Raw genomic sequence first — 12,670 nt, forward strand, 5'->3', positions numbered from 1 at the left:
CCCCCAGCTGTGAGCCTTCCAACCTTCTAAGTATTCCTTTATATGTGGTTCAGAGTTCTGGGACCATCCCCTGAGGCTGCTTGGTCAGGTATTCTGTGTTGTTGTTGGCGGAGCTCTCTGCTTTACGTCCACCTGATCCGCCATCTTGTTTGTTCTCCCACATTAGAGTTTTAAGTTTTTACAATCACAGTCCTGTTAATAATCATGACTGAATTATACGATCCATCACCATAATCCCCCACCTTTTGTTACCCAGACCTGTCAGGAAAAAGTAATTTGGTAGGAGTTACAGAGACTTTGCCTAGAAGAGACATATAAAGTAATTCATTGTACCACAGGTCCCTATGAGCCAAAACAACTCAAGAACAGCTAACAACATTCCTTCTATACCACGATCTGATACTAGCATTGTTGGAGTTTGTATTATGTCATGAAAGAGAGCTACCTATTTTCCTTTCTGTAGCTCTTGCATGTGGTTTGGGGTTTAATGTGTCAGAATGTTTATATTTTTTGCGATTTTGAATAGCAACACTAATTCTAATTTTTCTGTGTAGTCAATGAGTGTTGGTACTTTAGAAAGCTGTTTATTACATCATATTTATTTGCTAACTTTTTCTTTTACCTACATACTTCTATGGAAACACTACATTCAAAATGTTGAGGAGAATTTCAGTCAACTCAAAGCTTGACTGGAAGAGGATCTGAATCCAAGATAACTCAGGTATCAAATCGAAGGATTCAGTGCCTCTAAAACTATTGGCCAGATGCCTCCCTATCTTCTGGTCATATAAATCTCTCCATAATGCAATTGGAAAAGTGGAAGCCAGCTTTCATCAAAGTAAGAGAGAAGGAAAGGGCTCCCAAGATGAAAATCAGATTCTTTTACACACTAATATTGGTAGTGATATCCCAATATTTTTCCAAATTCTATTTTTAGTGTCACCATTCATATGTCAGTTTATGTACTGTGGTGACTTGTTTGTTGCTGTGATGCTGTAAGCTATGCCACCAGCATTTCAAATATCAGACGACTAGTCAGACTTAGAGCAGGAAGAAGAAATAGTTACTTCTAGAGGATTAGTGACTGAAACCCTGATGAATAGCAATGGAACACTGTCTGACATAGTGTTAAAAGATACTGAAGATGTCAATTCGAGCACTAAGATGTGCCTGACCCAAGCCAATGTATTTTCTGTAACCTCATATGCATATGAAAGTTGGACAATGAATAAAGAAAAACATTGAAGAAATGATGCATTTGAGTTATGGTTTTGGAGGAGAATATTAAAAGTATCGTGTACTGCCAAAAGTACAAACAAATCTGTATTGGAAGAATTACAGCTAGAATGCTCCTTAGAAGCCAGGATGGGCAGACTTGGTCTCTCATATTTTGGACATATCATCAGGATGGACCAGTCCCTTGAGAAGAACATCATGCTGGGTAAAGTGGAGGACCAGCAAAACAGAGGAAGAACCCAATGAGATAGATTGGCACAGTGTCAGCAGCAATGGGTTCAAGTGAAGCAAAGATTGTGAGGTTGGCACAGGACTGGGCAGTAATTCATTCTGTTATGCATACAGTTGCTACGACTCAGTACTGACTTGAAAGTACATAACAACAACGTGTATTAAACAAAGCAGGTAGTATTAAAAGAAGCTAGAATACACCAAGTCATTGTACCAAAATGAACTGACTGAAGTGCAACCATTTCAGAAGGTAGCATGTGATCAACAACAAATGGTTTTATAGGGATAAGTCCAAGTTGCACTGACAGCATTAGTGAAAAATAAATATTCTATTAGTTCCTGTAATTAATAGAACATGGATTGAGATGATATAGCAAACAAATGCAACACTGGCAGCAATTACTCCTCTATCACACAAAAAATTTAGAAGACAGCTACCTGACCAACTGAATATAAGAGATTTATGTTTGTGCCCATTCCATAGAAAGATGATCCACTGGAATGTAGATATTCTCAAACAATCCAATTAATATCACAAGCAAATAAAATTTTGCTGAAGATAATTCAAAACAGTTGCAGCAGTATATCTACAGAAAACTGCCAAAAATTCAAGCCAATTTCAGAAAAAGACATGCAAAGAGGGATGTCATTGCTGTCAGATGGTTCTTGGATGAAAGCAGTGAATACTAGAACACTATTTTTCTTTGTTTCCTTGACTATGAAAAATTTTTTAACTGTTTAGATTTTAGCAATTGATGGATAGTATTGTAACGAATGGGAATTCAAGACCTCTTAATTGAGCACATAGACCAAAAGGCAATGTGATAGACTGGTACTGCGGCAGCAACAGTGGACTAATAGACCTATAAATAAAAGGATTGGTACAGTGGCATCAGGAATGGGCTCAAACAAAGCAACAATTGTGAAGTTGATGCAGGATCTGGCAGTGTTTAGTTCTGTTGTGCATAAGGTCACTATGAGTCAGTACCAACTCGATGGCACCTAACAGCAACAGCCAGAAGAACAAACATATATGTCTTGGAAGGAGTGTAGCCAAAAGGCTCCTTGGAAATAAGGATGAAAAAAACTTCATCTCATATAATTGGGACATGCTATTAGGAGATATTTATCATGCTAGGAAAAGTGGCGGTCCACAAAAAGAGGAATGAGATGGATTGACACAGCAGAGGTAGCAATGGGCTCAAACATAGCAGTGAATATAAGGTTTGCACAGGACCAAGCAATATTTCATTTTGTTGTACATAGAGTCACTGTGTGTTGGAACTGGATGGACAGCACCCAATAACAAGAAGACTTCTGATAGTAGAGTCATGACATGTGAAAACTAAAATAGTTATGATTGTTTGGTAAAATGTGTTTCTTGTTATTCCTGTTCCTATGTAGTGGTTACCAGTCAGGCTGCTAACCTCAAGGTAAGCAGTTCGAAACTACCAGCTGTTCCACAGAAGAAAGATGAGGCTTTCTACACCTGTAAAGATTTACAGCCTCAGAAATGTTATGCAGGGTCGCCATGAGTCAGAACCAACTTCACAGCACACCACCACCACCACCAGGGTAAGTATCCTTGAAGGAAAGGTGAAAATCATGATCTTCTTGAATTACATTTTTAACTTTCCAATTTTTTTTTTTTTTTTTTTTTAACAGTTTTATCTTTTTTTTTTTTTGGACAGGGGGAGTTCCTGGTTGGTGCAAACAGGTAACTTCCTTGACTGTTAACTGAAAAATTGAAAGTTTGGGTGAAACCAGAGGTACCTTGGATTAAAGTCATGGTGATCTGCTTCCATATAACCAGTCATTTCAGACCATAGGAGCACTGTTCTACTCTAATACACATGGAGTCACTGTGAGTTGGAATCAACACAACCACAACTGATGGCTGTAGGGGTGTTACATATAGAATGAATCAAAACCCACTTTTTATTTTATGATTATTAATTTTACATATGCTATTAAATTGAAAGGGAGTCCTGGTGTGGCACTGTGGGTTAATGTGCCAAACTGCAAAACCATTTGAACTTCAAGGTTGGAGGTTCAAGCTCATCAGCCACTCCTCAGAAACCCTATACAGGGTTGCTATGGGTTGGAACTGACTCGATGGCACTTAATAACAACAACAACAATTAAATAGAAAAATAAAGTCATTGAACGTCCATAATAACAAAAACAAAGAAAATATACATTTATTTTCGGCAAAGTTAAGGAAGATCTATGGAGTCCTGGTGTGGTGCTGTGGGCTAATGTGTCAGACTGTAAAGTCATTTGTACTGCAAGGTTGGTGGTTCAAGCTCACCAGCTACTCCTTGGAAACTCTATATAGGGTCACTATGGGTCGGAATCAACTCGATAGCACTTAACAACAAAAACAATATATTGAAAGTAGAGTGGTCCATCTGATGATACTGGATGTATAAATGTCAAAATGTCTTAACTTTTCCTTATGAGACATTGAGTAACTTATTCAACCTTAACAAAAAGATGAGATGTAATAAAACTATTCCCTAAATAAGCTGGATTTTTACCATGCATGCCAGTGATATTCAGTCCCTGCCCTAAACTACGCAAGTTGCATTATGTAAAGTTGAAATTGTGAATTGTTCTGTTGGGCATCTATGTTAAAGCACTTGATGAGTATCAAAGTTCCTCATGAGTGAAATTGAATGGAAATTCAGTTCATTGGTAAAATGCAAAGCAATTCAAACTAGTTATTGTACTGATTTTCAGAGGCTCTGCTGCTACCACAGGAATTATATGTGGTATCTCTAAATAAAGATGAATAGCCACACAATGAAAGACAGAAGGAGACTCAAAACAGATTTATCATGACAAAAGACAGGGAAGCATAGTTATAAAGTGGAATCCCATGTAGGCTGCTACTAGAGAAATGAAACAGCCAATTTTTGCTGAAGAAATGATGGTTTGTTATCCTAAAATACTGAGAAGAAAACCAAAGTTAAATTTAACCATAAATCTTGGCTGACATAATAATTCTCAGGCCCCATCAGAGTCATACAACTGAAAATATGTTATCACCACCTTCAACCACAACTGTACAACCATAACCAATGCATAACATTTACAACCAACACTTACAACTGAGAACATCTGTAGCCTTCCTAAAACAAACACATGGCAACATACCTTTATTACCCTTGCTATAATTTGTCTGCCAGTGTTCAATTAAGAAGAAAGAATCAACACTGGTTATATTAATGGAGATCATTTGATGTAATTAGTTAGTCCTTGTGTGGCACTGGACTGAAATGTGGGTTTTGAACTGAAAGGTTGGTGGTTCAAACTCACCAGTAGCTTCTCAGAAACTCTATACAAAGTCACTATGAGTTGAAACTGACTTGATGGCACTAAACAACAACAACAATTAATAAAATAGCTATTGAGAGATTGAAAGGCATAAAAGAAAAAAGTGGTAGCACAGAGATAGTACCTACAGGAAGTAGTGATCATGTCAAAGAATAAGGAGTACAGTGAAAAGGTTGGGCTTACAGGAGGTGGTGATCAACTATTATGAGAACACCACAAAAGAGCCAGATGGAAACTCAGAGCAGTGATGGGAGTATTCTACCTTTGTATCACAAAATTTGCTATAAAAAGGTAAGTTTAGAGCAGAGAGCTTATTATTGAACACCCTTAACCAATTCTATGCTGTTCAAGTAGAAGATATATGAATAATCTATCATCACATGAAGATAGAGAATAAGGTACATTGAAAAAAATAATAGTGCCTGTTTCTAGGGTAACTTCTCTCATATCTTCCCTCATTTGAGTTCTGATAACTTTAAGATCTCCAGTATAAAGGACCTAAGACATATTAGTCATTTTTAAACTATGATTTCACTAAAATTAATGATCCTATTTATGTTTTCCCACTTGTACCTGCTGAGATGTTTTAAAAACTCTTGTGACTCACCACCCACCTCAGTCTAGTGGTATAGCTCAGCATGAGTATGTTGAGAGATCATCAAATACTTATAATATGAAGCCATAATTGAGGAACAGTAAACAATAATTATCAACCCTAAACTGCATAAAGAGATAAGCTAAGCTAGATATAAATATATGAAAAATAGGGTTGAACTGTGGAAAGGGTAGAAGATTTTTTTTAAATGTTGCCTTCAGTGACAAAACCAAAATCAGAGTTATAGGACACAGTTGAGCAAATCTTTTGTTGTGTGATTTCCAGAACATCTTGAATTCACAAAAGGTTGTACATAATAAATTTTATTCTGATATGAAGCACCAAGAGGAATGAAAGCCATGAGAGCTACAAAACTATGTGAATCAACGAATGTGAATTCCAGCTCCATATATTTGGTTTTCCTGCCTATTCTAATCCAAGAACCTTATAGGATGGCACGGGTATTAAAAATAAGTTGTTCTTCCAAAGAGCCTCTGCAGGGCCCTCTTGATATCCCTGTTCCTCAGACTGTAGATGAAGGGGTTCAGCATGGGTGCGACCACAGTGTAAATCACTGAGGCCACTGCACTACTCATCTGAGAACGTGAGACACCTGAACTGAGGTACACTCCAAGGCCTGTTCCATAAAATAAGCAAATGATTGACAGATGAGAGCCACAGGTGGAAAAGGCTTTATACCTACCACCTGATGATGGAACTCTCAAAATGGAGGAAACAATTCGTGTATAAGAGTAAAGGATCCATGAGACTGGAAAACCACCAAAGATAGCACCAATACAATTCAGTAATATGGTGTTGATGGAGGTGTCAGAACAGGCAAGCTTGACAAGTTGTGGTGGGTCACAGAAAAAACTAGGAATTTCCACATAAGTACAGAAGGTGAGTTGGTAAGCTATCAGGCAGTGAAACTGGGCATACAAAAGGGTAACAAAAAAAGATGCCAAAACCAGCAGACCACAGAGGCGGGGGTTCATAATGACTGAGTAGTGCAGGGGATGACAAATGGCCACAAACCGGTCATAGGCCATAGCAGTGAGAAGCAGATTGTCCATACATCCAAAAAAATTAAACAAAGATAACTGAGCTAGGCATTCAACATAGGAAATGATTTTCAGATGTGTGTTGATGTCATTAAGTATCTTTGGAACTGTGGTGGAGGTGAAGCCAATGTCAGCCAAGGACAGGTTGGAGAGGAAAAAGTACATGGGAGTGTGAAGGTGGCTGTCAGAGCTTACAGCCAAAATAATTAGCAGGTTCCCAAGCACTGTGACCAAGTATATGGACAAGAGCATTCCAAAGAGGGGTGTCTGTAGTTCTGGATCATCTGAGAGGCCCAGGAGAAGAAATTCAGAGACATGTGTTATATTTTGTGATTCCATGTATTAAGCATACCTTGATGGGGGGAAAAAATAAAAAAAACAGAGTTAGTTAAAGGAAACAAGTAAATGGACAACTTGCAAGGCAACTATATTTTGAATTGTAGAAATTCACATGCAAATGCACTCAAACTTATGTACAATGTACATTTGTTATGCCCAGAATTTGGGGTCCCCAAGGACCACCAAGGAGCTGACACAGATACAAATACATTTGTTGTTGTTGTTGTTGTTAAGTGCCGTCGAGTCGGTTCCGACCCATAGCGACCCTGTACAGGGTTTCCGAGGGTGTAAATCCTTACGGGAGTAGAAAGCCTCATCTTTCTCCCGCGGAGCAGCTGGTAGTTTCGAACCGCTGACCTTAAGGTTCGCAGCCCGATTCGTAACCACTACGCTACCAGAGCTGTTTATTCAAGCTCCAGCTCGGACCCCACCTGCATCCGACACAGCGGATGAGGGATGGAGCCTTGAGCTCCCAGTTATTCAAGCCAGAGCTCAGACTCCACCTGCATCTGACACAGCGGATCAGGGATGGAGCCTTGAACCCTCAGTTAACATTATTCATGCTCAAGCTCTGACTCCACCTGCATCAGACGCAGCGGATGAGGGATGGAGCCCCGAACCCTTTGTCTGTGGGGTTTTTACAGAGTTTTCAAACAAGCTCAGGGTTTTTCAGCTTTACAATATTTGGCAAAGTATTCAGCTTTACATACATTTGGCAAAGTATGAGATGTTACAGTTTAATTGGTCAGGACTGGTGGTCTTTGTTCTTAGGCTAGGATAAGGAAAACATCTGGCATCTGGCCTTGGGTTGTCCTGTCTACTGCTTATCTACTTCTTGCTGTTGCTAGGGGTGAAAGGATATTCTAAGACAGCATGAGTTGATTTAGCACGTTCCTGGAACAGGAGGATGTGTTCAGGTTAATGTACAGAATGGAGTCTTTTTCTTGGTCCTACATTTTAGTTACATTTATCAGTCTTGGCAAAATAATTATTTCTAGAACACTTCCTTTGGTAGCGTAGTGGTTACGACTCGGGCTGTGAACCGCAAGGTCAGCAGTTCGAAACTACCAGCTGCTCCGCGGGAGAAAGATGAGGCTTTCTACTCCCGTAAAGATTTACACCCTCGGAAACCCTGTACAGGGTCGCTATGAGTCGGTTCCGACTCCACGGCACATAACAACAACAACAACAACAAGAACACTTCCTTAATTAATTTCTGTATTCTTTTCTATGTACACCCACTTTATAGACACTCAACTGAAGAATGCTAGTGTAGCAAAGACGTTTAGAGATAACATTCATAAAGACAGTAAAACAATTAACTCCAGAAGGGATAGAAGACTTTAACAGACCATCACAAGTAGAGAAATGAAAGCAGAAATCAAACACTCCCAACAACGAAATTTCAGAGCCAGATTGTCACTGGAGAACTGTACATTTCATTTATAGACGTGATTGCAATACTTCTCAAACTTTTCAAAGAAACAAAAATATGAGGGAGACTCTGTATACAGGGTTGATAGGGATGGGCAACTTAGACATTGGCTACCTAAAATGAGGGGACAAGAAAGGCAAGAAGTGACTGGCTTACAAGTTTTCAAGAGGGAGTTTAGTTTAAGAGTATGCAAAGGAAGGTAAAGTCACCCCTGAATAGTTTTCATCTTGCCTAGATGAGTGTGGTGAAAAGAGGTGGGATTCATATTTTTATGATACAAGACTGAGTAATTGTTATCATGGCTAATTGCAACTGTCACAACTGTAAAGATAGAAGTTTTGTAACAAAAAGGAGGGAGTAGTTGAACTTACAATCCAGAAACAGAGGACCCTAGGACCATCACGTGAGAAGAGAATGAGTGGAATGTAGGGCCCTATCCAGAGAAGCAGTGACACCAGAGATGGAGGCAGAGATGAGGTCATGGAGAGAGAAAGCAGCTGAGGACTCTAGACTCATGGAAAGAGAAAGACAGAGTGCTGGTGGCCAGGAAACAGGCTTGCAGAATGTGTCCTTTGTTTAAATTATTATATATTCTTCAGTGTTTTTGTGTACATCACCAAAAAATTTTTAAAAACAAACAAACACAAAAACAGCAAAAAAAAAAAAAAAGAAAAGAAAAACAAACAAAGGGAATAGAAGTGAAGTATATACTGTTGAATGATGAAATAATGAGGAAATTATAATCATTGCAATGAAATGATGAGTGTAAAACCAATGTTTATCCATGTAAACTATCACTCAATTCACAATAAAAACGTTAAAAATATATATATGGGGGAAATGCTTCTTAATTAATTCTATGAGACTAGCAGTACTTTGATAACAAAACAAGACAGACACCACAGAGAGATAAAATTACTAATACTCCTTATGAATGCAGACATACAAATGCAATCCAAAAGCATATTAAAAGGATTATGCATCATGATCATGAAGGACTTACCCTACAAATGCAAAGATGACTCAACATTATAAAGTAAATCAATGTAATATACCATATCAATGTTGTTTGTAAGTATTGTTGAGTAGGTTACAACTCATAGCAACACTTTATAGGTTTCTGAAGAGGGATTGTTGAGTTTTAGTTGCCACCCACACCAGGATCCACCTCATCAACAGAGCTAAGGAAAATAACCATATGATCATCTCAATCAATTCAAACAATGATTTTTACAAAACCCAACATCCTTTCATAATAAAGGCGCTCAATGAGCTAGAACTAGATTGAAGAGCCCTTAACTTGATAGAGTGCATTTATGTAAAACCCACAATTATCATAATACTAAATGGAGAAAAACTGAGAACTTTTCCTTTCAGATCAGCAACAAAAGACACCTGCTTTCATCACTGCTATTTAATATTGTACCAGAATTTCTAGACAAAGCAATTAAGCAAGACAAAGAATTGTTTTTGTTCATAATTGCTGTCTAGTCAATTCTGACTCATCAAAACCCCGTACAAGGTTTCTGAGGAATAGCAGATGGGTTTGAACCACCAACATTTTGATTCACAGACCAGTGGTTATCCTACAGTGCAACACAAGGAGTCCCAAAGAAAAAGCATTAAAGGCATCTAAATTAGTAAGAAAGAAGTAAAACTACCTCTAATTTTTTATTTTGAAAAAGCTGTTTATTTTTTTCCAAATATGTGTTGTACAGACAAAAAAAAAGTAAATATGAGTCAGAAACATTCTATAGAAGAAATCCTCTTTATAATGGAAATAAGGAAAAGCTCGCATTTATCTAGATGTGACGCTGTTCTATGGGAGATGCAGATGTATTCCATGGGAAGATTTAGGCATCCAAAGTGCAAAGACAAAATGCCTATGACTTTCTGAGCCATGAAAAATATTGACAATCATCCTTTACATATTACTTTTCATGGTTAGTTGGGGTGCTAAATGGATGGCACAATGACCTTTAGAAGTAGGGCTCCACTAGACAAGGTAAGGATGGATAAAGTTCAAGGTCAAGCATCAGAATGCATTAAACTTAAGAACAAACTGACTTTGACCTCAACCAACCCAAAGTCCAGTCTGAAGCCCATTAGAGGTAAGTGCAAGTTTTACTATCACATTTAAAAGGCTGTGCCTGTTAACACTGTGAGTTAATCAATCCAAATTAAAGCTAAACACACTTTAATCCTCACCCTATTGCGGCGAGTTCCTGCTCTCCTCGGGGGTCGTGGGACACGAGCAAATACGCTAAATCATCGGGTGAAGAAATGAATGAATACAATCGAAAGGCTTTTCAACTTGCTGTGCTGTCCGGCTATGCTCTCCAGCTTCTGCCCTTGCTTCTGCTTTCTGCTCTTTGCTGTCTGCCCTCTGCTCTCTGCTGTCTGCTCTCTCTGCTTTCTCCCTCCTGCTCTCTGCTTTCCTCTGCTGCTTCTACTTCTTTCTGCCTCTACTGCTCTCTGCTTTCCTCTGCTGCTTCTACTTCTTTCTGCCTCTACTGCCTCCTTTCTGCCTCCTGCCTCTTTCTGCCTCTACTCCTGCTCTCCGTTTCTGCTCTCTCTCTCTCTGCGGCTTCTGCCTTCTGCCAGCCTCCTCTCCCTCTCCTGCTTTCTCCCTCCTAGCTCTGCCAGCCCCGCTCAGTAAGTCTTTATTTTTTAAACTTAAAATTACACAGTACATGCATTGACACTTTTATCTTTTCTTGAATTAATACAGTTAGTCACAACATTCTTGCACCTGGTCCTTAGACAACTTTAACAAGAATACTTTGTGATGTTCAGACTGACCTTCATTTTCTTTCCCAGTATGAGATAAAACTGTTTCTTCTTGTTTCTACTAAAAGATTATAAACTTTCTATCCTACATAATGTGCTATTATTTTCATAATAAAGGTATTCATTAAATCACTTGGAAGCTATGTGGCATAAAGTCCAACCTGGCTACTTGCTGCAAGAAGTGTAGATTATTAAGTCAAAACTATCCTTCACTTAAGTTCATTATTGTCTACTTGTTAATGCAGGTGTCTGTATGTAGGGGTTTGTGAATTCTAGCTAGTGACTGAATGTGGTGAGGCCTATGGGGGTAGGTCAGCTTGACTCTAATATGCTATTTGCTTTTGTGGCCTCACAAATGCAGTTACTTAGGTTTTCTATGAGAAGAAGTAATTTACACAATTTCTCTTTGTATTCAATCCACCAAGGCTGAAAGCAATTGTTGCTAAGCTAGTTTTTTCTGAGGTTTGTAGAACTCATAGTGAAAAGCTGTGAATATTGCCAAATTATATATTTTTACAAGTAAATTCAGGGCTAACTTAAAAGGAAGATAGGAATCAGCTTTTGAGAGTCATGTGCCGTGCATAATGTCTCTCCCCGCTGTGCGGCCTTGCCAAACAATGAGAGTTAAGCACTTCCCTCACCCTATTACATATTTTTAAAGGCTCCATATTATAGCTCAATTCAAAATTGGGTAAGTGGAAACCGAGTCCTCAGGAGAACCATACTAATCCAATTAGGCAAGAAAAAGCATTAAATTCATGCAAATTGGTAAAAGAGAACTAAAACTATCTTTTTATAGACAAAAAGATCCTTAATATTCAATCACTCCAAAAAACACAAGGAAGTTATTACAAGTACCAAATGAATTCAGCAAAGTGATAGGATACACAATTACAACAATAAATGTAGCATTTTTATACAAAAGAAACAATCTAAAATGAAAGTTAAGGAAAAACATCCATTTACATTACCATCTAAAAGAATAAAGTACCCAGGAATAAATATGACAAGATAGATGAAATACTTTTACATTGAAAGCCATAAGCCATTCCTAAATGAAGTTAAAGATGCTCTAAATAAATACAAGGGCATTCTGTGTTCATGGATTGGAAGATGTAAATTGTCAAGACGTCAATACTTCCCAAAACAATCTAGAGATGGAATGAAATACTTGTCAAAATACCAACAGTCTTCTTTGCAAAAGTGGATTAGACAATCCCTAAAAGGATCTCTGGTAGCGTTGTTGTTGCTGTCATGTGCCATGGAGTCGGTTCCGACTCATAGTGACCCTGTAAAGGGATTCCGAGGTTGTAAATCTTTACGGGAACAGAAAGTCTCATCTTTCTCCTGCGGAACAGCTCGTAGTTTTGAACTGCTGACCTTGTGGTTCGCAGCCCGATTCGTAACCCTAAAAGGAGCTCTGGTAGCGTAGTGGTTACAAATAGGACTGCTAACCTCAGGGTCAGCAGTTTGAAACTACCAGCTGTTCCATGGGAGAAAGATGAGACTTTCTGCTCCTGTAAAGATTTACAACCTCAGAAACCCTGTACAGGGTTTGAATATATTTTCAGTTAATTTTCATATATGGTATGAGGTATGGGTTCTATTGGTATGATAGAATTTTGTAAGACCAATGACTTGTTC

General features: G+C 38.4%; 1 protein-coding gene across 1 annotated transcript; it reads right to left on the reverse strand.

Moving 5' to 3' along the window:
* Positions 1 to 5,865: 5,865 nt before the first annotated feature.
* LOC102822314 (olfactory receptor 7E24-like) lies at positions 5,866 to 6,801 on the reverse strand. The gene has a single exon (XM_006877820.1). The coding sequence runs from the start codon at positions 6,799 to 6,801 to the stop codon at positions 5,866 to 5,868; it is 936 nt and encodes a 311-aa protein (XP_006877882.1).
* Positions 6,802 to 12,670: the final 5,869 nt, after the last annotated feature.

The sequence above is a fragment of the Chrysochloris asiatica genome, unplaced genomic scaffold, assembly GCF_000296735.1.
Source record: "Chrysochloris asiatica unplaced genomic scaffold, ChrAsi1.0 scaffold00615, whole genome shotgun sequence".
In the NCBI taxonomy this organism is placed as follows: Eukaryota; Metazoa; Chordata; class Mammalia; order Afrosoricida; family Chrysochloridae; genus Chrysochloris; species Chrysochloris asiatica.